We start from the raw sequence: 23,154 nt of genomic DNA, 5'->3' as shown, positions 1-23,154 counted from the left end.
AGGTGGAAGGAGTATATAGAGGATCTATATAAGGGCGATGTTCTTGAGGACAGTATTATGGAAATGGAAGAGGAGGTATATGAAGATGAAATGGGAGATATGATACTGCGCTAAGAGTTTGACACAGCACTGAAAGACCTATGTCGAAACGAGGCCCCGGGAGTAGACAACATTCCATTAGAACTACTGACAGCCTTGAGAAAGCCAGTCTTGACAAAACTCCACCATCTGGTGAGCAGGATGTATGAGACAGGCGAAATTCCCACAGACTTCAAGAAGAATATAATAATTTGAATCCCAAAGACAGCTGGTGTTGACGGATGTGAAAATTACCGAACAATCAGTTTAATTAGTCACAGCTGCAAAATACTAACGCGAGTTCTTTACAGACGAATGGAAAAACTGGTAGAAGCCGACCTCGGGGAAGATCAGTTTGGATTCCGTAGAAATGTTGGAACTCGTGAAGCAATACTGACCCTACGACTTATCTTAGAAGAAGGATTAAGGAAAGGCAAACCTACGTTTATAGCATTTGTAGACTTAGAGAAAGCTTTTGACAATGTTGACTGGAATACTCTCTTTCAAATTCTGAAGGTGGCAGGGATAAGATACAGGTAGCGAAAGGTTATTTACAATTTGTACAGAAAGCAGATGCCAGTTATAAGAGTCGAGGGACATGAAAGGGAAGCAGTGGTTGGGAAGGGAGTGAGACAGGGCTGTAGCCTGTCCCCGATGTTATTCAATCTGTATATTGAGCAAGCAGTAAAGGAAACAAAAGAAAAATTCGGTGTAGGTATTAAAGTCCATGGAGAAGAAATAAAAACGTTGAGGTTCGCCGATGACAATGGAATTCTGTCAGAGACAGCAAAGGACTTGGAAGAGCAGTTGAACGGAATGGACAGTGTCTTGAAAGGAGGATATAAGATGAACATCAACAAAAGCAAAACAAGGATAATGGAATTTAGTCGAATTAAGTCGGGTGACCCTGAGGGAATTAGGTTAGGAAATGAGACACTTAAAGTAGTAAAGGAGTTTTGCTATTTGGGGAGCAAAATAACTGATGATGGTCGAAGTAGAGGGGATATAAAATGTAGATTGGCTATGGCAAGGAAAGCGTTTCTGATGGCGAGAAATTTGTTAACATCGAGTATAGCGTTAAGGAAGTCGTTTCTGAAAGTATTTATGTGGAGTGTAGCCATGTATGGAAGTGAAACATGGATAAATAGTTTGGACAAGAAGAGAGTAGAAGCTTTCGAAATGTGGTGCTACAGAAGTATGCTGAAGATTAGATGGGTAGATCACGTAACCAATGAGGAGGTATTGAATAGAATTGGGGAGGAGTTTGTGGCACGACTTGAAGATGGGACCTGTTGGTAGGACATGTTCTGAGGCATCAAGGTATCATCAATTTAGTACTGGAGGGCAGCGTGGAGGGTAAAAATCGTAGAGGGAGACCAAGAGATGAATATACTAAGCAGATTCAGAAGGATGTAGTCTGCAGTAGGTACTGGGAGATGAAGAAGCTTGCACAGGATAGAGTAGCATGGAGAGCTGCATCAAACCAGTCTGAGGACTGAAGACCACAACAACAACAACCCAATTTCTGCTTTCCTCTGCTTTTTATGTCGTCCTTTCTCCGTACAATAGGGATACGTTTGTTCTTTAGGTAGCAGAATTGCTTGATTTTCTTTACTTCAAGATCCCAAATTCTGATGTAAAGCTTGCCGCTGTTCTCATTTCTCTATTTCTCATTATTTTCGTTTTTCATCGGTTTACTCTCGGTCCGTATACTGTACTCATTAGACTGCCCATTCCATTCAACAGATCCTGTAACTATTGTTCAATTTCATTCAGAATGGTAACGTCATCAGCGAATGATATTGCTGATATCCTTTCACCCTGAATTTTAATCCTACTCTTGAACTTTTCTTTTATTTCTGTCATCGTTTCTTCGACGTGTAGATTGAACTGTCGCATGTAAACGTAAAACGTAAACTCTGTCCACAGGCCGTGGCGGGCCCAGAGGTACCGACCGGCCACCGTGTCATCCTCAGCTCACAGGTGTCACAGGAAGCGGATATGGAGGGGCATGTGGTCAGCACACCGCTCTCCCGGCCGTATGTCATTTTCCGAAACCGGAGCCGCTGCTTCTTAATCAAGTAGCTCCTCAGTTTGCCTCATGAGGGCTGAGTGCACCTCGCTTGCCAACAGCGCTCGGCAGACCGGATGGTCACCCATCCAAGTGCTAGCTCAGCCCGACAACTCTTAACTTCGGTGATCTGACGGGAACCGGTGTTACCACTGCGGCAAGGCCGTTGGCACATCCCTGTCGCATACCCTTCTTAATCCGAGTACTTAGTTCTTGATCTTCCGCTCTTGTTGTTCCCTCTTAGTTCTTGTAAATATTATATATTACCTGTCTTTCCCTGTAGTTTACCCTTATTTCTCTCAGAATTTCGAACAGTTGCCCTATATTATAGAGTTGGACACTTTTTCCAGTTCGACAAGTCCAATGAACGTGTCTTGATTTTTCTTATCTTGCCTCCATTATCAACCGCAATGTCAGAACCGCTTCCCTGGGCCTTTACCTTTTCTAAAGCCAAACTGATCGTCATGTAACACATCATAAATTTTCTTTTCCATTCTTCTGTATATTATACTTATCAGCAACTTGGATGCATCAGCTGCTAAGCTGATTGTGCGGTTATTCTCACACTTGTCGGCTCTTGCTGTTTTCGGAACTGTTTGAATGATGCTTTTCCGAAAATCTGATGGTATATCTACAGTCTCATACGTTCCACATGTCAACGTGAACAGTCGTTCCTTTGCCAATTCCCCCTATGAATTTAAAAATATTGGTGGAATGTTATCTATAACTTCTGCCTTGAAACTTCCTGGCAGATTTAAACTGTATGCCGAACCGAGAGTCGAGCTCGGGAACTTTGCCTTTCGCGAGCAAGTGCTTTACCAACTGAGCTACCCAAGCACGACTCACGACCCGCCCTCACAGCTTCAATTTTGCCAGTACCTCGTCTGCTACCTTCCAAACCTCACAGAAGCCCTTCTGCGAAACTTGCAGAACTAACACTCCTGGAAGAAAGGATATTGCGGAGACGTGGCTTAGCCACAGCCTGGGGGATGTTTCCTGAATTAGATTTTCACTCTGCAGCGGAGTGTGCGCTGACATGAATCTTCCTTGCAGATTAAAACTGTGTTCCGAGTTCGAGTCTCGGTCGAGCACACAGTTTTAATCTGACAGGAAGTTTCATATCAGCGTACACTCCGCTGCAGAGTGAAAATATCTTTCTGGAAACTTCTGCCTTATTTGATGTTGATTAGTGCAAAGCTCTTGTAAATTCTAATGCTGGATCCCCTACCTCTTCCTTTTCGACTCCTGTTTCTTCTTCTATCATGTCTTGAGGCAAGTCCTTCATAAAAACCTTCAGTGTACTCTTTCCATCCCCTCTCTCCTCTGCGTTTAACAACGGAATTCTCATTGCACACTTAATGCTACCACCCCTGCTTTTAATTTCACCGATGTCTGTTTAGACTTTTCTTTACACTGAGTTAGTCCTCCCGACAGTCATTTCTTTTTCGATTTCTTCACATATTTCAAGCAGTCAGTTCGCCTTTGCGAACTTGGGTTTCTGTACTCCTGAATTTACCTCATGATTTTTTTACTTCCTTCTTCCGACGATCAACTGAAATATTTCTTCTGTTACCCATGGTTTCTTTGCAGTTGCCTTCCTTGTATCTACACTGCTGGCCACCGTAAATGCAACACCAAGAAAGATAAGAGGTAGCACAACAAAATTTATTTTGTAGATAACATGTTGACCAAGTATCAAATGATTACGTTTACAGACGTCTGTGACATGTGGTTCCTGCCAGAATCAGTAGCCAGAGTAGCCGCCATTGTTGGAGATCACCGCTGCCACACGTCTCGGCATTGAGTCAAAGAGACGTTGGATATATTCCTGGGGTACAGCAGCCCAAGCAGCTTCCACACGTTGCCAAAGATCATCTGGTGTGGCAGCTGGGGATGTAATCTGGGTCACTCGTTGAGCAGCCATGGACCACATGTTTTCTATCGGCGAAAGATCCGGAGAGCGAGCCGGCCAGGGAAGCAATTCAATCTGGTTATTGAGGAAGAACCTTTGGGCAATGCGTGCCACGTGTGGTCGCGCATTATCCTGTTGAAATATGGCTGTGGCCGAGCCCTGAAAGTAAGGAAGGACAACTGGCTCCAGCACCTCGGATATGTAGCGCCGGCTATTTAAAGACCGGTAATGCGTACTAGAGGCGTGCGAGAGTAATATCCAATACCGCCCCATACCATAATACCCGGTGCAAGACCGGTGTGGCGGTGCATAATGCAGCTGTCCAGCATCCTCTCTCCACGGTGTCTCCACACTCGAATCCGACCATTGTGGTGCTGCAGACAGAAGCGTGCCTCGTCAGTAAAGACAACGTCATTCCATTCTGCCGTCCACATCCGTCTGTCATCACACCATTGGCGACGGAGACGTCTGTGGTTCTGCGTCAATGGTAGACGAAGCAATGGACGTCTTGCGGACAGACCACTCTGCTGTAAACGGCGTCGAATGGTACGCGCAGACACTGGATGATGCGTTACAGACGCAATGTGCTGTGCTATGGTTCGGGATGTCACTGAGCGATCCGTCACTGCCATGCGCACAATTTGCCTATCAGCACGTGCAGTGGTGCACCGAGGTGAATGCGATCGACCACGTCGGTCCGTCGTACCCTCCTGCATCCAACGGTCACATATCCGCATTACAGTTGTTTGGTTTCGTCCAACACGACTAGCGATTTCTCTGTATGATAATCCACAATCTCGGTAAGCCACTATCCTTCCTCTGTCGAACTCGGAGACTTGATCAAACGATGTTCGCTGTTGTCTACGAGGCATAACTGATCGTCTTGTGAAACAACCACAAGGTAAACACACGTGCCGAACGTACACTCGTCGAAATCGCCATGCCTTAAATGGCGCTATGAGGCGGCGCCACAGCCGCGCGTGATGTGCGTCTGCGCTGAAATTCTAATCAGTTGCATATCTCATCGCTGCAAACCCATGGTGTAAATTTCACTTGATTCGGATGCTTCCTTCAGGGTATTGCATTTACGGTGGCCAGCAGTGTATGTTTTTCTTTCAAACTTTTGTGATTGCTCTTTTTAGATGTGTCCATTGCTCTTCAACTAAACTGCCCATTGAGCTATTGCTTATCGCAGGGTCTATAGCCTTAGTGTACCTCAAGCTTTACACGTCTCGCTTCATTCCTAAGTATTTCCACATCCCACTTCTTTGCGCATTGATTCTGATTAGTCTCTTAAACTTCAGCATGCTCTTCATCACTAATACATTGTGATTTGAGTCTTTATCTGCTCCTGAGTACGCGTTACAACCCAGTATCTGATTTAGGAATCTCTGTCTGACCATGATGTAAGCTAACTGAAAACTTTCCGTGTCACCCGTCCTTTTTCATAGTATGTCTCCTCCTCTTGTGATTCTTAAACAGGGTATTCGCTATTACTAGCTGAAATTTATTGAAGAACTCAGTGTTTCTCTCTCGTTCCTACTACGAAGCCCTTATTCCCCCATATTCATAAACCTTTCTTCTACTCCTTCTCCTGCAACCGCATTCCAATCCTTCATGACTATCAGATTTTCGTCTCCGTTTGCTTACTGCAGCGTTGTAATGTAAAGAGAATTAGACTTTCATATCCATTTATTTACTGAATTACTCGTCCAGTGTCCTCATACGGATTCTCTGTCTCTCCACCTACTTGTGACGTCGGCATGCTTATCTGTGCTGTTGTCTTTGGCATTAGTTTGCTGTCAATTCTGATGAGGACAATAACATTACTAAACCGTTCACAGTAGCTAACTCTCTGCTCTAGCTTCATGACAAATTATTCTCCCGTTACACCATTTTCTGCTCCTGGTGATATTATCGTCTTTCCATTCGACTTTACTGACCCGTACTACAACTAAACTGAACATTAACAATTTTATTTTGAGATTTTTTAGCTTCTCTGTCGCATTCAGACTTCTGATATTTCACTCTCCGATTCCTAAAATGTTACCCATTTGTTATTCATTAGTTTTCTTTTCATAGTCACCTCCCCCTTGTCAGTCCCTTCCTGTAGATCCGAATGGGGGACTAGCCCAAAATCTTTTCATAATGGAGAGATCACCATTACACCTCCCACTTTGTCTCTTTAATGCGGTGGTTTCCACTGCCTTCTGTCTCTTCAAGCCGTCGCTCATCGGTGATTCTTCTGCTTCTTAGAACATAAAGATGCCTCCAACCTCTGCTCCTACGCCCTCTTTGACTAGGCCGTTGACAGAGCGAAACTCTCATCATACCAGAAGTATTTAACTGCCATGATTGATTATTTTTATTTAAAATTCAAACAGTGGCTGAAATCGAACAGGGAATATTGTGATTGCCAGTCACAGAAGCTACCCCTGTTTTGCCCCTAGGCCATTGTTGTTATGTTTGGAAACAAACTGAATACCGACAAATATAAATTGTATTTTACAAAGACTATAAACCCTATTTGCATAGAAACATCCCAACCACCCTGTAACAGATCGTCCTGGTACTAAGGTTCCCTCTGTCGAATACTTCGCAGGTTTTAGTAAATGCCACTCAGTGAATCAGTACACCCTCCAAATAATGAAACAATAAAACTGGTCTCCCTTAAATTTATTATAACACATTTAATAAGATGAGTATCTTTCTTTGGTAATAAGTAGTGCGTTCCCTCCCTCAATTTGTAGATTATATGTACCAAATTTAAAATTCCTTATCAAAAATATTCGTTTAAACTCATTGATGCTTTCTGCACAGGAAATATCTCCGGGACTGGTGAAGACTGATATTCTTTCCAATACCAACAAATGGACACCAGAATTGTTCGATAAAATGAATTACATGGAGCCGGAAGACGTCGCGGAAGCTGCAATCTACATGTTGTCCCAGCATCCACGTGTCCAGGTAGATATTCAGTATCCCACTTCTTTCCACACTTATTCCTCTGGATGGTTGTCTGAAACTTTGATTCAAAATTGCGTGAGTGGTCTTGATCCTCCAAAGTACAGAGCCGTACTGTATACAGAGAGTATAGACACAGTTTTTGTCCGATACCGTCCGCTGTCTGGTATTACCTGAGCCTCTCCTAGACCCCATAAGGGTTGGCACACCCTGTATCAGGACAGGATACTTTGTACTGTTCTCAGGAGGCCAGTGAGATGAAAGAAACAGTCCGTATCGGAGTGCCAATAGATCATCTGTTCCTAGTGAGATTTTCGATTCACAAACGTAACTTTGAATTGCTGTGCTTTGTTTGCAAATAAGCAATATTACGTTTTGATTGTATCTTTAGATACAACGGATACTATTCTTTATATTGTAGGCTGCCATAATGTCTAGCCCAGGTAATAACAATAGGAATGTTAAACTACCACAGTGACACGTTAGGTATCCATTATGATGATCGTTTGTCTCTGTGCAGGCCGGCGTCAACAAAATATTTTCGCATTAGGAGGAGGAAGTTGGTGGTCCCACCCCAACGATAAACGCCTTTGTTTTAATGATATCCGCTCCAAGACCGTGACACTCTCTTCCCTATTTCTCGATAATACAAAACGTGCTGCTTTTCTTTTAACTTTCTCGACGTACTCCGTTAGTCCTATCTGGTAAGGACTCCACACCACGCAGCAGTTCTCCAAAAGAGGACGGACAAGTATAGCGTAGGCAGCAGTCCCTTTAGCAGTTCTGTTGCATCTTCTAAGTGTTGCGCCAGTAAATCGCAATCTCTGGCTCGCCTTCCCCACAACAATTCCTATGCGTTCTTTCCAATTTAAGTTGTTCGTAATAGTAATTCCTAGGTATTTAGTTGAATTTACGGCCTTTAGACTTGATTGATTTGTCCTGTAACCGAAATTTAATGGATACCGTTTACCACTCAGTGGATGACCTCACACTTTTCATTATTTATCGTCAATTCCCAATTTTCACACGACGCAGGTGTCCTCCCTCGGAAGTGAGTGGTCAGCGCAACATAATGTTAGTTCTAAGGGCCCGGGTTCGATTTTCTCCGCTCAGGGACTGGGTGTTGTGTTGTCATAATCATCATCATTTCATACGCATCGACGCGCAAGTCACCGAAGTGGCGTCAAATCGAAAGACTTGTACCCGGGGAACGGTCTACCCGACGGGAGGCCCTAGTCACACGACTTTTTTTACCGTACTGATATCATTTCTAAATCGTTTTGCAGTTTTGTTTCGATCTTCCAAAAATTTTACTATACTGTAAACGACTGTATCCTCAGCAAACAACCTAAAACGGATGTTCAGCTTGTCTCGTAAATCGTTGATATAGATCAGGAACAGCGGATGGCCTATAATGCTTCCTTGGAGAACGTCAGAAATCACTTCTGTTTTACTCGACGACTTTCCATCAATTACTACGAACTGTGGTCTCTCTGATAGAAAATCACGAAGCCAGCCGCATGACTCAGACGATATTCCATAATCACAGAATTTCATTAAAAGCCCCTTTGTGAGGTACAGTGACAAAAGCCTTCACGAAATCTAATTTTTTCGGTTCTTTTCTTTTACATGTAAAGATGCAAAGTAAGAATTCAAGTAGGGTGAAAATAACGTAAAGGAGGTCTTAGAAAAAATCAGACTTTTTGAAATGTTAGAAGGGAAAGGGCGCGAGAAATATTCAGTTCCAAAAAGTACGATAGGTTACAAACGTAAAGCTGTAAAGGAAAATGAAGTCTGTCTTAGGAAATTGTAAGCTTTTAAGAGAAGATTCGTTGATGAACAGGGAACAGTAGTGTATGGTGTTCCAACGTTTAGATCCCAGGGGAAGCATCCACTAATACTGCCAGTTCCAAAAATTAAGAAGCCAACCCTGTGAAGATTCGGAGTTAAGGCTAGCAAAGAGAAGAGTATATGCGAACTTGCAGGTCGAATAATGGTGTCTGCTTATAGTGATAGATACTTAACATTAATTTTCGTCTCTTTTGGAATTTTGCTAAGTTTTTAATGAATTATTGTCCGAAAGAAAACATAAAGGTAATGACATCCTTACATTTCCGTTCCAGGTTCATGACATCATCATCCTGCCAACTGGAAACCCTATGTAGAGGTATCATCATGAAATACTCCGGATGAGATTTATATTGATAACCAAATATGCGATTCAGGAAATTCTTCTACTGATTTCTACACAACCATTCATTCAAATCAGCGTAAGAACTTTACACAAAAAAATAGAACTGGTTCTCTTGAAGACTGTGGCTATAGGATGGGCCTACCGTGCGCAACAGAACTTAAATGCCCAGCAGAAGATTGGACTGCGGAGAGCCTACGGAATGGGTACTCAATCCGAAAAGCCACATCACTGTTGCAGGAGCTTACGTACGATTTTGTGTAACTTAATATTGTTAATGTATATAAATTATGGATGGCTCTGTCGTCATGAAATGAGGGGTCAACAATAAAGAAAAATAAAAAAAAGTATTTATTTGCTTAGAATCGTAAATCGATGTCGAGTTCCAAAAGTTAACAACGGCACAGCCATAGCGTTTCCCTGAGCTTTGGTCTACAACTTCTCCATCATGGTACTCCTCCGTGGACGTTAATGAGAAAGTAAAACTCTCTCAACACATCGCTGTCATGTTTTTTATTCAAGAAGTGGTATGGGGACACCACAATGAGGAATTCCAGTATAGCAACAGGAAAGAAAGAAACATTGCAGTGAATAACAAAGTAATGATGATCGACTACATGTAAATGTTAATTCATTGATCAGGGTGGGCCTCGCGGAGTGGCGTTGTGGTTTGAGACACCATGTCACTGATTGTGCGGTCCCTCCCGCCGGAGATTCGAGTGCTCCCTCGGGCATGGGGGTGTGTGTTGTTCTTATCGTAAGTTACTTTAAGTAGTGCAAATGATGATCGACTATATGTAAGTGTTAATTCATTGATCAGGGTGGGCCCCGCGGAGTGGCCGCGTGGTTAGAGACACCATGTCACTGATTGCGCGGTCCCTCCCGCCGGAGGTTCGAGTGCTCCCTCGGGCATGGGTGTGTGTGTTGATCTTATCGTAAGTTACTTTAAGTAGTGTGAATGATGACCGACTATATGTAAGTGTTAATTCATTTATCAGGGTGGGCCCCGCTGAGTGGCCGCGTGGTTAGAGACACCATGTCACTGATTGCGCGGTCCCTCCCACCAGAGGTTCGAGTGCTCCCTCGGGCATGGGTGTGTGTGTTGTTCTTATCGTAAGTTGCTTTAAGTAGTGTGAATGATGATCGACTATATGTAAGTGTTAATTCATTGATCAGGGTGGGCCCCGCGGAGTGGCCGCGTGGTTAGAGACACCATGTCACTGATTGCGCGGTCCCTCCCGCCAGAGGTTCGAGTGCTCCCTCGGGCATGGGTGTGTGTGTTGTTCTTATCGTAAGTTACTTTAAGTAGTGTGAATGATGATCGACTATATGTAAGTGTTAATTCATTGATCAGGGTGGGCCCCGCGGAGTGGCCGCGTGGTTAGAGAAACCATGTCACTGATTGCGCGGTCCCTCCCGCTGGAGGTTCGAGTGCTCCCTTGGGCATGGGTGTGTGTGTTGTTCTTATCGTAAGTTACTTTAAGTAGTGTGAATGATGACCGACTATATGTAAGTGTTAATTCATTGATCAGGGTGGGCTCTGCGGAGTGGCCGCGTGGTTAGAGACACCATGTCACTGATTGCGCGGTCCCTCCCGCCGGAGGTTCGAGTGCTCCCTCGGGCATGGGTGTGTGTGTTGTCCTTATCGTAAGTTACTTTAAGTATTGCGAATGATGATCGACCATATGTAAGTGTTAATTCATTGATCAGGGTGGGCCCCGCGGAGTGGCCGCGTGGTTAGAGACACCATGTCACTGATTGCATGGTCCCTCCCGCCGGAGGTTCGAGTGCTCCCTCGGGCATGGGTGAGTGTGTTGTTCTTACCGTAAGTTACTTTAAGTAGTGTGAATGTTGATCGACTATATGTAAGTGTTAATTCATTGATCCGGGTGGGCCCCGCAGAGTGGCCACGTGGTTAGAGACACCATGTCACTGATTGCGCGGTCCCTCCCGCCGGAGGTTCGAGTGCTCCCTCGGGCATGGGTGTGTGTGTTGTTCTTATCGTAAGGTACTTTAAGTAGTGTGTAAGTCTAGGGACCGATGACCTCAGCAGTTTGGTCCCATAGGAATTCACACACATTTGAACATATGATCAGGGTGCTAGTGAAGTAATAAGGGACTGGTAAATAGAACATAACCATTTTAAGCAATAACTCACTTTCTTGACCACTATCAACATTCCATTGTGACTGAAATAAATATATCTGCGTGCGATCACACGCACATGGTTACCCTCGCCATTTACCCTATCGTCTTCCATTGCTGCCGACTACCTAGTACAGACACAGACACACCATAAGCTAACGAAGCCTGAACTACAGATGATCACCACCACGAAAAAAAAAGACTTCAAAAAGCACACAGTTCATCCAATAAGCACATCTTTAAAAGACGCGATAGTGAAAACGTGAAGTGGAAATTTTGAACTGCTTGCATAATTGTCCAATAGTAGGATATTCTGAAGTACATAGGGTAATTGAAGTTGTGGTCTTGCGGAACGTACGAGATTAAAGAAGGACGGCAAAGTGTAGCTTGCGCAACAAAAAGTTGTTGTTAACCGTACCAACAATAGGCTAACTCCAAAAAAACTGCAACATACATAAAACTGTTTTATCACATACCTAGAGTGTATAAAATAGAGTGGAAGACTTAATTATTTGAACGAAATGGAAGTGTTGGGGACATATAGTCAGACGAATGAATGAGAGATGGAACAAACTATTTTAATTTTTAATAGACCAGAGGAAAATGGTCCCACATTCGAATCTTCAGCCAAACACTACTAATCGGGATGTTATCGTCACAAATTTAAAAAAAAAAAATCTAACCTTCTAAGGGCCAGATTGTGGAATGACAGATCCTCTAGTCCAGTTTCTATTCCGGTCGGTAAGTTAGCGAACTTTAAAAGATTAATTGATAACTAGAAGTTAGATTTAGTGAGCAAGAGAAGAACAGTGGCAGGAAGCGTAGGACGTATGCTTAGGTGAATACAGGATATTGAACAGAAAACAAAATAGGGGTACTGCAGGAGTAGGTCTAATAACGAACAATACGAATGCGTGATAACTACGAGCACTATGAACAGCTCTATGAGCAGATCACCACAGAGAATATACACACGAAACCACAGTCCACCACAGTGATAAGTGTATGTATGCCTGCAAACACTGCAAATGACGAAAAGGTTGAAAAATGTATGGTGGGGTAAAAGAAATTATTCAGTCTGTTACTGCAGCCCAGGGACGCTTAAGCGCTCGTTGTCACACCTCCCAGAGGCTAAGTTTGTTTTCGTGTCGATCGAGATGCATCAACAGTGGCGCCATACATGATGCCATAGCCTAACTCGTAGAAATGGTTAACTTATACAGTGGTATGACTACTTATTTCGATTTTCACTCGCTGATCTAGGGTCAGAAAAATCAACAGTTGTTGTCTTAGCACCAGAGATATTCAGTCTGTAATCATTAACTATTTCATTCATCAAAATGACAGTCTGTAAATCATTTTCGCTATGGTTAATGATCTCTCGATCGTCTGCAGAAAGTTGTGTAGTCGTATTTATGTCGTTAACAGTCAAATATTCAATCAATTGCAACCAAATTGGCATTATTTCACCGACATATTAATTAAGAAGAATACTTATATTCTGTACGTGTATTATCTCGAGTGGCCACGAAAAAGTAAGTTCACTGTACTAATCATCTAACAAATAAAAACATGAAACTCTAAAATAATTTATTTTTAAGTACCATTTCATAATTTTTTACCACTGCATCCTCAAGCAATATTATTAAGAGACACGTATTCCATATCCAAATAACATAACTGCACAACAGAAAGCAATTTATCTGAAACGAAAATGCAGAGCATTTATCTGCACTTTGCCACGGCGAATCCCTTCTACATCGCATCAGCGGTCGGGTGCATTAGAATATTATGAACCTGGAACAAAAAATCATCGGTCTCCTCGTTTTCAGTGTTGAGTTGGCGAGATAAAACGAAGCGGAAGGTGAAGTGTGGAAGAAATACAGCAAAAAATTAGAATGTTCAGTGCACAGTAACCACGACCTATTGAAAAAAAAAAAAAAACAATCACTTGATAAACGATAGTTTGCGAAATACATGAGCTTGTGTGAACTAGTGCACGTCTGCGGGTTTCATAGAACAAAATAAGCTTTACCTGTACTCTCGGGTGTTGGACAACGTGAAGATGACAGCGTTCGCTATATCTTCTAATTCCAGGTAGGGCAGTTTGTTGTACATACCATCCGTGTAGTGCTTAGTTCTATCAAAGAAATCTGTCTTCACCTATCCAGGAGATATTTGCTGTAAAGAAAAGGAGTGAGTATAAACAGTAATTGCTGCCCTGCAGCTTTTACTATTCATGCGCCAAAGTTCTTGTAGGTTATTTTAAACAGTTGTAAGAGTTTCATTTGAGATGAGCACCATATAGGAATTAACCTTATTATATTCTCCATTATCATATACATTCTGGGGTTCTTACGGTGCAATCTTTTCTCAATAAAGTATGAAGAAGTCAATTCGTTTTTAAGGTTTAAGCAGCCATCAAGCTAAGTTTGAAAACTATCTTTGTTGTTTGAGGGTCCCTCGAAAGTTGCTGGATAAAGAACTGAAAGCATCTTCTTTTCTCTATAGCAAGTGTGAAGAAGGCAATTTGTTTTAAGGTTTAAATAGTAGTCAATCCAATTTCGAAACGCATCTTTGTTATATGGTCCATAGAAGAATATCAATTATTTTGGAAATGTCGTGGGATGGGGATATAAGACCCAACCTCTCGTCTCAATGCCATTTGCCAAATAACGTCATATGTCCGCCGTACAAACGGAATTCAACACGTACTGTCTAAATGCATATCATACTTCATTGTGCCTCATATACGTAAACGCTCTTCGGTCTAAAACACACCAAGAAGGATTAGGTTTTCTTTTTGTGGATGACACTAGGAGTGTAATCGATCCAAGCATATATACGGCACAGAAGAAACGATAAACAAGGTTCTGCAAAGTATCATTGACTGGTTTTGTGCGAATGATATCATTATAAATTTCAAAAAGACGTAACATATTCAATTCAGTACCATAAGAATGAAGAGTGTAACACATGGTGAGGAGCTAATAAATAGAGTGGAAACTTCTAAATTTTTAGGTGTCCATATTGGTGAGAATTTAAACTGGAAAAAAAACACATTTTGGAGCTGCTGAAACAACTTAGTTCAGTGATATAAAATGTCTGACAGGCAGCACAGCGCCGGCCGGTGTGGCCGAGCGGTTCTAGGCGCTTCAGTCTGGAACCGCGCGACCGCTACGGTCGCAGTTTCGAATTCTGCCTCTGGCTTGGATGTATGTGATGTCCTTAGGTTAGTTAGATTTAAATAGTTCTAAGTTCTAGGGGACTGATGACCTCAGATGTTAAGTCCCATAGTGCTCAGAGCCATTTTGAACAGGCAGCACAGCAAAATTTGAAAACAACCTGGAAATTTTTTTTTCTTGACAACTGCGTCTGTTTCGTAGAATAATTTCTAGTATTGTAATGTGTAGAGGGTGGTGGGTAGGAATTACTAAATCAGATCTGTAGCTTTCAAAAAAAAAAGCTTTTAAATAGTCAGTATGTAGTCATATTTACAAATTAATTTGCGATTTGAGTATAAAATGAGTTCCACATCATTATGATTAATCGAGCAAATGATCAATGAAACACAAAACTAACTAATAGTGAGTGTAGCAGGATATCGATATTAGTTGTGTATGTTCAATTAGTGGTGATTAATCCAGAAATAGGACTCAGCTGAGTTGTCATTCAACTGTATTCGTTCCTTCCACTCATCAAAATATTCATGAATATCATTATATGTGCCTACTTTAGAGTTCCCCTGTTTTAGCCCTCTACCGCTTGAAGATGATGTTTTTCTTCTTTTTTCTTTTTATCAGCAGTGTCTTCTGCGCCCTCGCACGAATTCTTCTCTTGTGCGGGCCTCTTCATGTCAGAGCAGGGCTATAACTTACATCTAACGTCCCCAATTATTCGTTCGTTATATTCCAATCCCAAACTTCCCCAACCGTTTTTGGCCCTTTACTCTTTTCCTTGCCTGATCTATGGACAACCTCCTCATCGGTTTTCAGTGTACTTATTTTTCACCATCCTTCTGCATCACCACATTTCAAACACTTTGAAGCTCTTATTTTGTGATTTTCCCATAGCCCATGTTTCATTTCCATACTGTGTTGTGCTCAGGCCTATATTCTCAGAAATATCTTCATTCCTTAAATAAGAGCCTATGATTGATAAAAGCAGATTCCTTTTGAGAGGAACGTCTTCTTTTCCTGTGATGGTCTGTTTATTACTTCCTCATGCGTTTGCAGTCATGGTTTCATTGCTTCCAAGGTAGCAAAATTCTTCTACTTAAGAATTGATAATACAGGGTAAATTATAGCAAATGCTCCGAATGATTCAATTATTCCACTTTCTTGACATGTGACAAACAGAGAGGTCACTGCCACTATGTTGATATATTTTTGGTTTGTTTTCAAAGATGTCGAGATCGATAAACAGCCGTGCGCTAATGTGCCATGATAAACCGTCCCTGTGTTGTTTCGGAAAATACAGAATAAGAATAAAACAGAGCTCTCAGTTACCCGAGTATGACACTATCTGTATCTAACAACAAACTGGCCGCTAAAGTGTGCAGAAAGCCAAACGCAAGAGACTCCAACATAGTTATGAACTTTACAAATACAAACTCTCGTGAAGTATATGCATTCAAGATACACCCTCAAAAAGGGCAAAGTTTCTTTGAACCCAAAAGATTTCAATCTAGGTACGTTAATTGTCAATAAGGTTGCTATCACTAATGGGTAATATCAAACAAAGATTAACTCAGTCTGGCAAAAAATAGAGCAAAAAAGTTTCCCTCTCAGTATACAGAAGAATAATTACAATAAATATGCAGGCGTACCGTGTTTAAAAAAAATCTCAGATAAAACTGCAAAACATCTCAATAATGGTATCATCACTGTAGACTATAGCGTTAATATTAACCTGGCTTAAAGAATAATAGACATCGTCAAACGGATAAACATGGTCAATCTGAAGCATATAAAATTATGTGCTCCCATAGGCAATTCCATTACAAGTAAATAGATTTATAAAACACACGAATTTGTAACAGGTATACACAAAACACAAGTCGCTCAGTTTCCTTAAATGACCTTTACTACTCCAAACGGCTCAGAAACAGATGGAGGAGCTAGAAATGTACACTGAAAAGGGGAAAATAATAAATGAAACAGTGCAGTTTTGTGGCAGTATTTTTTCGGTACTGTTAAGGACAGTATAATGTAGATACTAAACCTTATCAATTTTAGTAAGTATATTCTAGAAAAAAATTGACTTGCAATCTAATAATACTCTGATGATCATTGACTGCAGTTTTGTACTGGTTTTATCCCTAGTATTTTAGTATATAATTCGCACACAATAAAAAAGGTAAAAGTAATATTGTCGAATTTCAGATACAGCTGAGGGGAGTATATATATATCTTTGGACTGGAGCATAAAAAATGTTGTGTGGAAAGAGTCCTGAAAATCTGAAAGGTGAAGTGAATTTAAGATATGACTTACAGGCATCCGATCTGCGGTACAGAGAACAGTGAAGTGATTAGAAATAAGAGTATACCATGCTACCACATAACTCCACAACGCAAAAAAAATAGCATTAACTCTTCCGGAGCTGTGATGAATTATACGTGTGCTAACGAACATAGTAGACTCCGCCCTAAAGTATGGCTACATATTAGGTACAATAAAACTGCAGCATTAGTAGAAAGTGTATGCATCTGATAAACCAAAGACAACAGTCAAGAGACTCCCACAATTGGTTAAGTTACCATAGGTTTTATTTTATTGTACTTGTAAGACGGCATCGAAGAAGCAATGTTGGAAATAAAAGAAAGGTTTAAGTGTGGGATTAAAATTCAAGTGAGAGGATATCAATAATACGATTCGTTGATGACAGAGCTATCCTGAGTGAAAGTGAAGAAGAATTACATGATCTGCTAAATGGAATACAGTAATGAGTACAGAAGATAGACTGAGATTAAATCTAAGAAAACGAAAGTGATGAGAAGCAGCAAACATGAGAACAGCGAAAAACTTAACATCAGGACTGATGGTCGCGAAGTAGATTATGTTAAGGAATTCTACTATTTAGGCAGCAAAATAACCACTGACGGACGGAGCAAGGAGGAGATCAAAAGCAGATTAACAGTGGCAAAAAGGGCATGCCTGGCCAACCGAAGTCTACTAATATCAAACACACAGGCCTCAATCTGAGGAAGAAATTTTTGAGAATGTACGTTTGGGGCACATGATTGTATGGTTGTGAAACATGGACTCTGGGAAAACCGGAAAAGAAGAGAATCGAAAGTTAAGTGGACTGATAATGTAAGGAACGAGGAGGTTCTGCGCAGAATCGGAGAGGAAAGGAATATGTGGAAAACAATGACAAGGAGAAGGGACAGGATGACAGGACATCTGTTAAGACATCAGCGAATGACTTCCTTGGTACTAGAGGGAGCTGTATAGGGCAAATACTGTAGAGGAAGATTGCGGTTGGAATACGTCCAGCAAATAATTAAGGACGTAGGTTGCAGGTGTTACTCTGAGATGAAGAGGTAGCCACAGGAGAGGAATTCGTGGCGGGCAGCATCAAAACAGTCAGAAGATTGATGACTCAAAAAACAAAAAAACAAAAATAGAAAGTGGCAAAATTTTGCCCATTACGATTCTTTCGACCCACGCTTTGACATGTACTTAGATTGAGTTCTGATCATTTGATAAGCGAATTTCCGTTTTATTACTAAAATAGGAAATGATTGACATGGTAAAGTACATCTTGTTGCTAATAACTGAATTTCACTTGTATGTTGGATGATCGGATTTAATGTTGCGTGGCTAAGCAACACTCAGTGGGGACACTGGTTTCTCGGTCGCTGTACCTGTTTCCTACGATTTTAGCGTGGATCTTTCCGATTGGTGTATTTGTATGACGAGATGGGAGAAAATATTTGCTATAGACGTTTCCAAGGGAGATGTCTAACTTGTGTTTGTGGTTGGCCGGAGTGAGGGGAGTGGGAGTACGAACAAGGGGTGCTAAGATTATGATTCACCCGTCCTTACTTAGAGGAGAGGTAATGAGCGGTGAGCTGGAGAGCCAGCACTTTTGGAGAAGGGAACTTCTGTCTGAGTCTCCGAACTCGGAAGACTTATGTCAGAGTTCCCGGGATAGTTAGGACTTCTGCTACAGGCGTTAGATAGCGTACTGAACACTGTTCTTCGTTTAAAACAGGTGTGAACTTCGCCTCTTGGGCTGGGAGTTTTCGTCTTGCGCCTGGCATACGGTTATCGGGGGGAGCTCTTTCTCTATTATGCACTTGTATTTAAGACGTTCCCGCCTTTGACTGTGAGTTCTCGTCTTACGTTTGTTGTTGGTAGTGAAGCTATTTAAACAGAGTTTGGACTTAGCAGTTTGTGGACGGCAGTCTCCTGTCTGAGGATTTAGGTTTCAGCGCACTCAAAACATTGCGGGACTTCAACCTTGTACGATATTACGAGAGTCGTCACTGCACTCCACCAGCACATTATCTGGGACAGTGAAGTAGCCCCCCCCCCCCCCCCCGATCGGCATAAGGGCAGATAGTTTAAATTGCTGGAATCACCTGTAAAAGTTTCTCCACTGAGGTTTCACGTCAATTGGAGTAGATTCTCCTAGTTTTCAGTACGGAAGCGAAGTCAGTCATTCCGTGTAGAGATTCTCAGATCGCGTTATTCACCGCTGGGCAGAATTAGGCAACCAATACTAGTTTGCTGCAGTTACTACCTGTTTTCATGTGTCCGTTGGACGTTTTGTAGCTTATTTATTGTTCATTTTGACTGAATGGGTTTTATTTCAAGTAAACTGTATAGTGAAGACTAGAATTTGTCCTTTCAGTAGAAGCACAGTATACCTTTCACCATGCGATTTGTTGGTATGTTTGGTGCTTACTAAGTAACGTTCAGAGTAAGTAGCTGATCTGTATCAGCAGATCACGAGACTGCATATTTGATTGTCCTCACAATGACGGTAACAGTCCACCAGATAATTCCATGTTTCATGATGTATTTTGGAACAGTTAATGTCTTACATATATTGTGCTCTATACATCTCCTCTAAGGGGGGAGGGGGATATTTATGAGTGACAGGGCCAACCTTAAAGACAGCAAATTCCGTTGCGTAGTAAGAAACTGATAGATAGACTAAGTCTGCATGTTTCGAAGCTACTCAATAGCGAGGTATAAAATTACACACACAGAAAACCGTAACAAAACAAACGACTGGGGGAGTGTTAGATACTTCCTAGTGCAAGTATATGATTTGCGTTAATGATAAGCATGAAATGCTAATCTTATCGCGTAACTTTTTTTGAAAGAGAATATTCTGATACTTGAATGAAATGTTTTGTTAAAAATTCTCTTGTATGTTTGTTGAAAGCCACGCCTAAATTTTCTCAGGGCGCTATCGGCAGAAGTATCATACGTATTCCAACGTGAAGACATCCGTCTCACTCACGATGGATTAAAAAAAAACTCTCTTTAATATTACGCGATGAGCCAATTAAACACAATGCTTAATTATTTTTTCTGTGAGGCTTGATACTCCAGGATAGTTGCCTATGTGCAATGGCAGCGTACACATTTATAGAAATTACTCTCAATAAAACTGTACCTCTGGCCAAAAATGAATTGGAAAATATTAAAAGACGCCGTCTTGTATTTATGAGATTATTCTTTTTAATACTTTAAGCATTAAATGACTTAAACTAGCTCATACCATTTTTATCATTAATGGCGTCGATACAACAATGATCCTATACAAAATGGCTAGGGCAACATTTAATTATTACGTAACTAAATCACGGGAAGGAGAGGTACTTGCTACTGACAAAAATACAATTTTATAAGCCGTAGTTTCACATATATTTAAAATATTACTAGTATTATTACAGATAATTGTATCAGTTATAGACCGTGAACAATAAGCGTCCGTCAGCTAGAACATCAGAACCAAAAAGACAATGAAACAAAAAGCGTTCATCCCTTTTGTAGCAAATGACAAAGATACTACAAATAACTATTCTGAGAGCGCATATAGCGCTTCCATTGTTGAGTATCGATAATGTAATTTATACTCTTTTTTCTCCGGAGGCTATGCTATAACATGATTTATGCCTGACAAAAACGGAAGCACCTAGAAGCGGAGGAGAACAAGAAATGAAAACTTCTTTGTAGAGAGAGTATGGAATGTTATTTCAAAGCTTACAAAATCATGCCAAGTTTGCAAAGAAGTTGGCAGTATGAGCACACTTATCAGTGTGACGTTGTACTGCTTTCTGCCTGGCTGCGTGTACTGAGTCTATTGGGAAGGGTGTCACAAAACCGCTGTATCCTCTCAAGGTGGTCCACAGCCGTTATAAAAAAATCTTGATTTTTGGATACTGACGCTGGGACGGAGTTGACATCGGGCTGAGATTTGGGGATCTTGCTAACTCAGGGAGTACCTCACCATCTCAAAGAGAACCCCTAATGCCGGCCGGTGTGGCCGTGCGGTTCTAGGCGCTTCAGTCTGGAACCGCGCGACCGCTACGGTCGCATGTTCGAATCCTGCTTCGGGCATGGATGTTTGTGGCGTCCTTAGGTTAGTTAGGTTTAAGTAGTTCTATGTTCTAGGGGACTGATGACCTCAGATGTTAAGTCCCATAGTGCTCAGAGCCATTTGAACCAAGAATCCCTAATGTCGCTTGACGGGTAACACTCGAGGACGCAGATTGACCGTGACACAAAGTCGTGTTGTCAGAGTTCCCTCAGCCATGATCTGAAGTCATACGCATTGGCTCCACACACACTGACCCCACGAGGCACACCGCTGTGCCTCTCCAGCACATTCTAAGAAAGAGATACCTTCATAGGTCGTCATCAGACTCACCGGCGGTGGTAATCCAGAGTAGTGCAGAACCAATCTTTGTCATGAACACAGTGCGACGCCATTCATAAGTATATTTACATAGATATGGTGTCTGTTTTTTTCGAACATGTCCGTATCCATATAAGTATATAGTTCTGGCAATACTGGCCATGACCTTCTTCTTCTGTGCGGGTGCACACACACTCCCCGAACTCTTACGGGACTTGGTTAGAATGTCTTCCATGAGTAATGGATGTGTTGGGGTGGGATACTATGAATGTAGTGTGGACATATAAGGTAAGAATGTGGGTCTCGCGGGAGACGTGAGCAATTTATTCCCTGCAGTCGGACTAACCTCTGTGCCCTCGGTGGCTCAGGTGGATAGAGCATCTGCCATGTAAGCATGAGATCCCGGGTTCGAGTCCCGGTTGGGGCACACATTTTCACCTGTCCCCGTCGTTATATATCAATGCCCGTCAGCAGCTGAAGGCATTAATATAATTCTAATTCCATTCATAAGTGTTCCATGCTTCGTCCTCACTGCGGCACTCTAAACGCAGCCGCTTATGCAGCGCTGATAACGGCAGTGTACGCATGGGACGATAAATTCCTAGTCAAGCTGCTGCTGTTCCCCACCAATGGTGCGGGGAAGGCACACCATTTTTCTTGAAGCCCATTACTCGTTGTCGGATGGCAGACGCAGATGTGTAGAGGTTATGAACTGCTTGGTCCACAATACAGTGATCCACCCTTGCGGTGGTCAGACTTGGGACGACCTACATCTACATCTACGTGGATACTCTGGAAATCACATTCAAGTGCCTGGCAGACGGTTCATTGAACCACCTTCAAAATTCTCTGTTATTCCAATTTCGTATAGCGCGCGGAAAGAATGAACACGTACATCTTTCCGTACGAGCTCTGATTTCCCTTATTTTATCGTGGTGATCGTTCCGCCCTATGTAGGTCGGTGTCAACAAAATATTTTCGCATTCGGAGGAGAAAGTTGGTGATTGGAATTTCGTCAGAAGATTCCGTCGCAACGAAAAACCCTTTCTTTTAATGATTTCCAGCCCAAATCCTGTATCATTTCTGTGACACTCTCTCCCATATTTCGCGATAGTACAAAACGTGCTGCCTTTCTCTGTACTTTTTCGCTGCACTCCGTCAGTCCTATCTGGTAAGATTCAAAATGGTTCAAATGGCTCTGAGCACTATGGGACTTAACATCTTAGGTCATCAGTCCCCTAGAACTTAGAACTACTTAAACCTTTTAACCTCCCCACAAAAAATATATATATATATATGATTGAAAATTGACCATGAACCATGAACCAAGCGTAAACTCCCCACAAAATTAAAAATTAAATGAATTTTTCTAATATTGTAACCTCTGAACAAAATTGGCTCCCATTTATAGTCTGTGTGCAGAAATGCATTCACATTTAATGTTCCCACAAAATTCTTTTTTCATTTAATGTTAAGTTCGAAACAGAAAAATTCCTAAACACCAAAATAATAAAAAAAGTTATTAACCTGATAAATTTTATGAGGACAGCAGCGCTGCCCTTCGGCCCTGTATTCTGAATAAAAAAAGCAAAAAATTCTTACCTCAATAAAAAGTGCAAATATATCTGCTCTTAAGTAGAAATTTATCGACACAGCTTCGTGCAATGCTGGCGTATATTTTTTTTTGATTCTTGGAAGGAATGATCATGCATTGGAAATATTCTTTAAATTGAAATGAATGCTTTTCTTTAAAAGAGTTACTTTATATTAAAAAAATTATTATTGGGGCATTTTTTGGAACAAATTAAATGACAGTTAACATACATTATTAAATATGCGCAAGGCTGCTTCTTTACCTTCTACAACAATACTCATCCTCCAGAGTCCTGACCAGAGTCCCGAGCAGAGCACAC

At 41.6% G+C, this 23,154-nt stretch overlaps 1 protein-coding gene, 1 non-coding gene and 1 pseudogene across 5 annotated transcripts in view; 2 read left to right on the top strand and 1 right to left on the bottom strand.

Moving 5' to 3' along the window:
* The window catches only part of LOC126418908 (dehydrogenase/reductase SDR family member 11-like), a 290,829-nt gene extending 281,293 nt beyond the window's left edge, over positions 1 to 9,536 (top strand). For 3 of the 4 annotated variants that reach the window (XM_050085929.1, XM_050085926.1, XM_050085925.1), the window contains 2 exons: positions 6,882 to 7,028; positions 9,149 to 9,536. In XM_050085929.1, the coding sequence (XP_049941886.1) occupies positions 6,882 to 7,028; positions 9,149 to 9,190 (189 nt within the window). In that variant the 3' untranslated portion in view covers positions 9,191 to 9,536. The remainder of the gene's footprint in view (positions 1 to 6,881; positions 7,029 to 9,148) is intronic. The other variant, XM_050085930.1, reaches the window with a different exon arrangement.
* LOC126420109 (5S ribosomal RNA) lies at positions 2,203 to 2,320 on the bottom strand (annotated as a pseudogene).
* Positions 9,537 to 21,593: 12,057 nt separating the features above from the next.
* Positions 21,594 to 21,668, top strand: Trnat-ugu (transfer RNA threonine (anticodon UGU)). The gene has a single exon. It is a non-coding gene; the product is annotated as a tRNA-Thr (tRNA).
* Positions 21,669 to 23,154: the final 1,486 nt, after the last annotated feature.

This window comes from Schistocerca serialis, chromosome 9 (genome assembly GCF_023864345.2).
Source record: "Schistocerca serialis cubense isolate TAMUIC-IGC-003099 chromosome 9, iqSchSeri2.2, whole genome shotgun sequence".
Classification (NCBI taxonomy): Eukaryota; Metazoa; Arthropoda; class Insecta; order Orthoptera; family Acrididae; genus Schistocerca; species Schistocerca serialis.
This window is presented reverse-complemented; position numbering and strand designations above follow the sequence as displayed.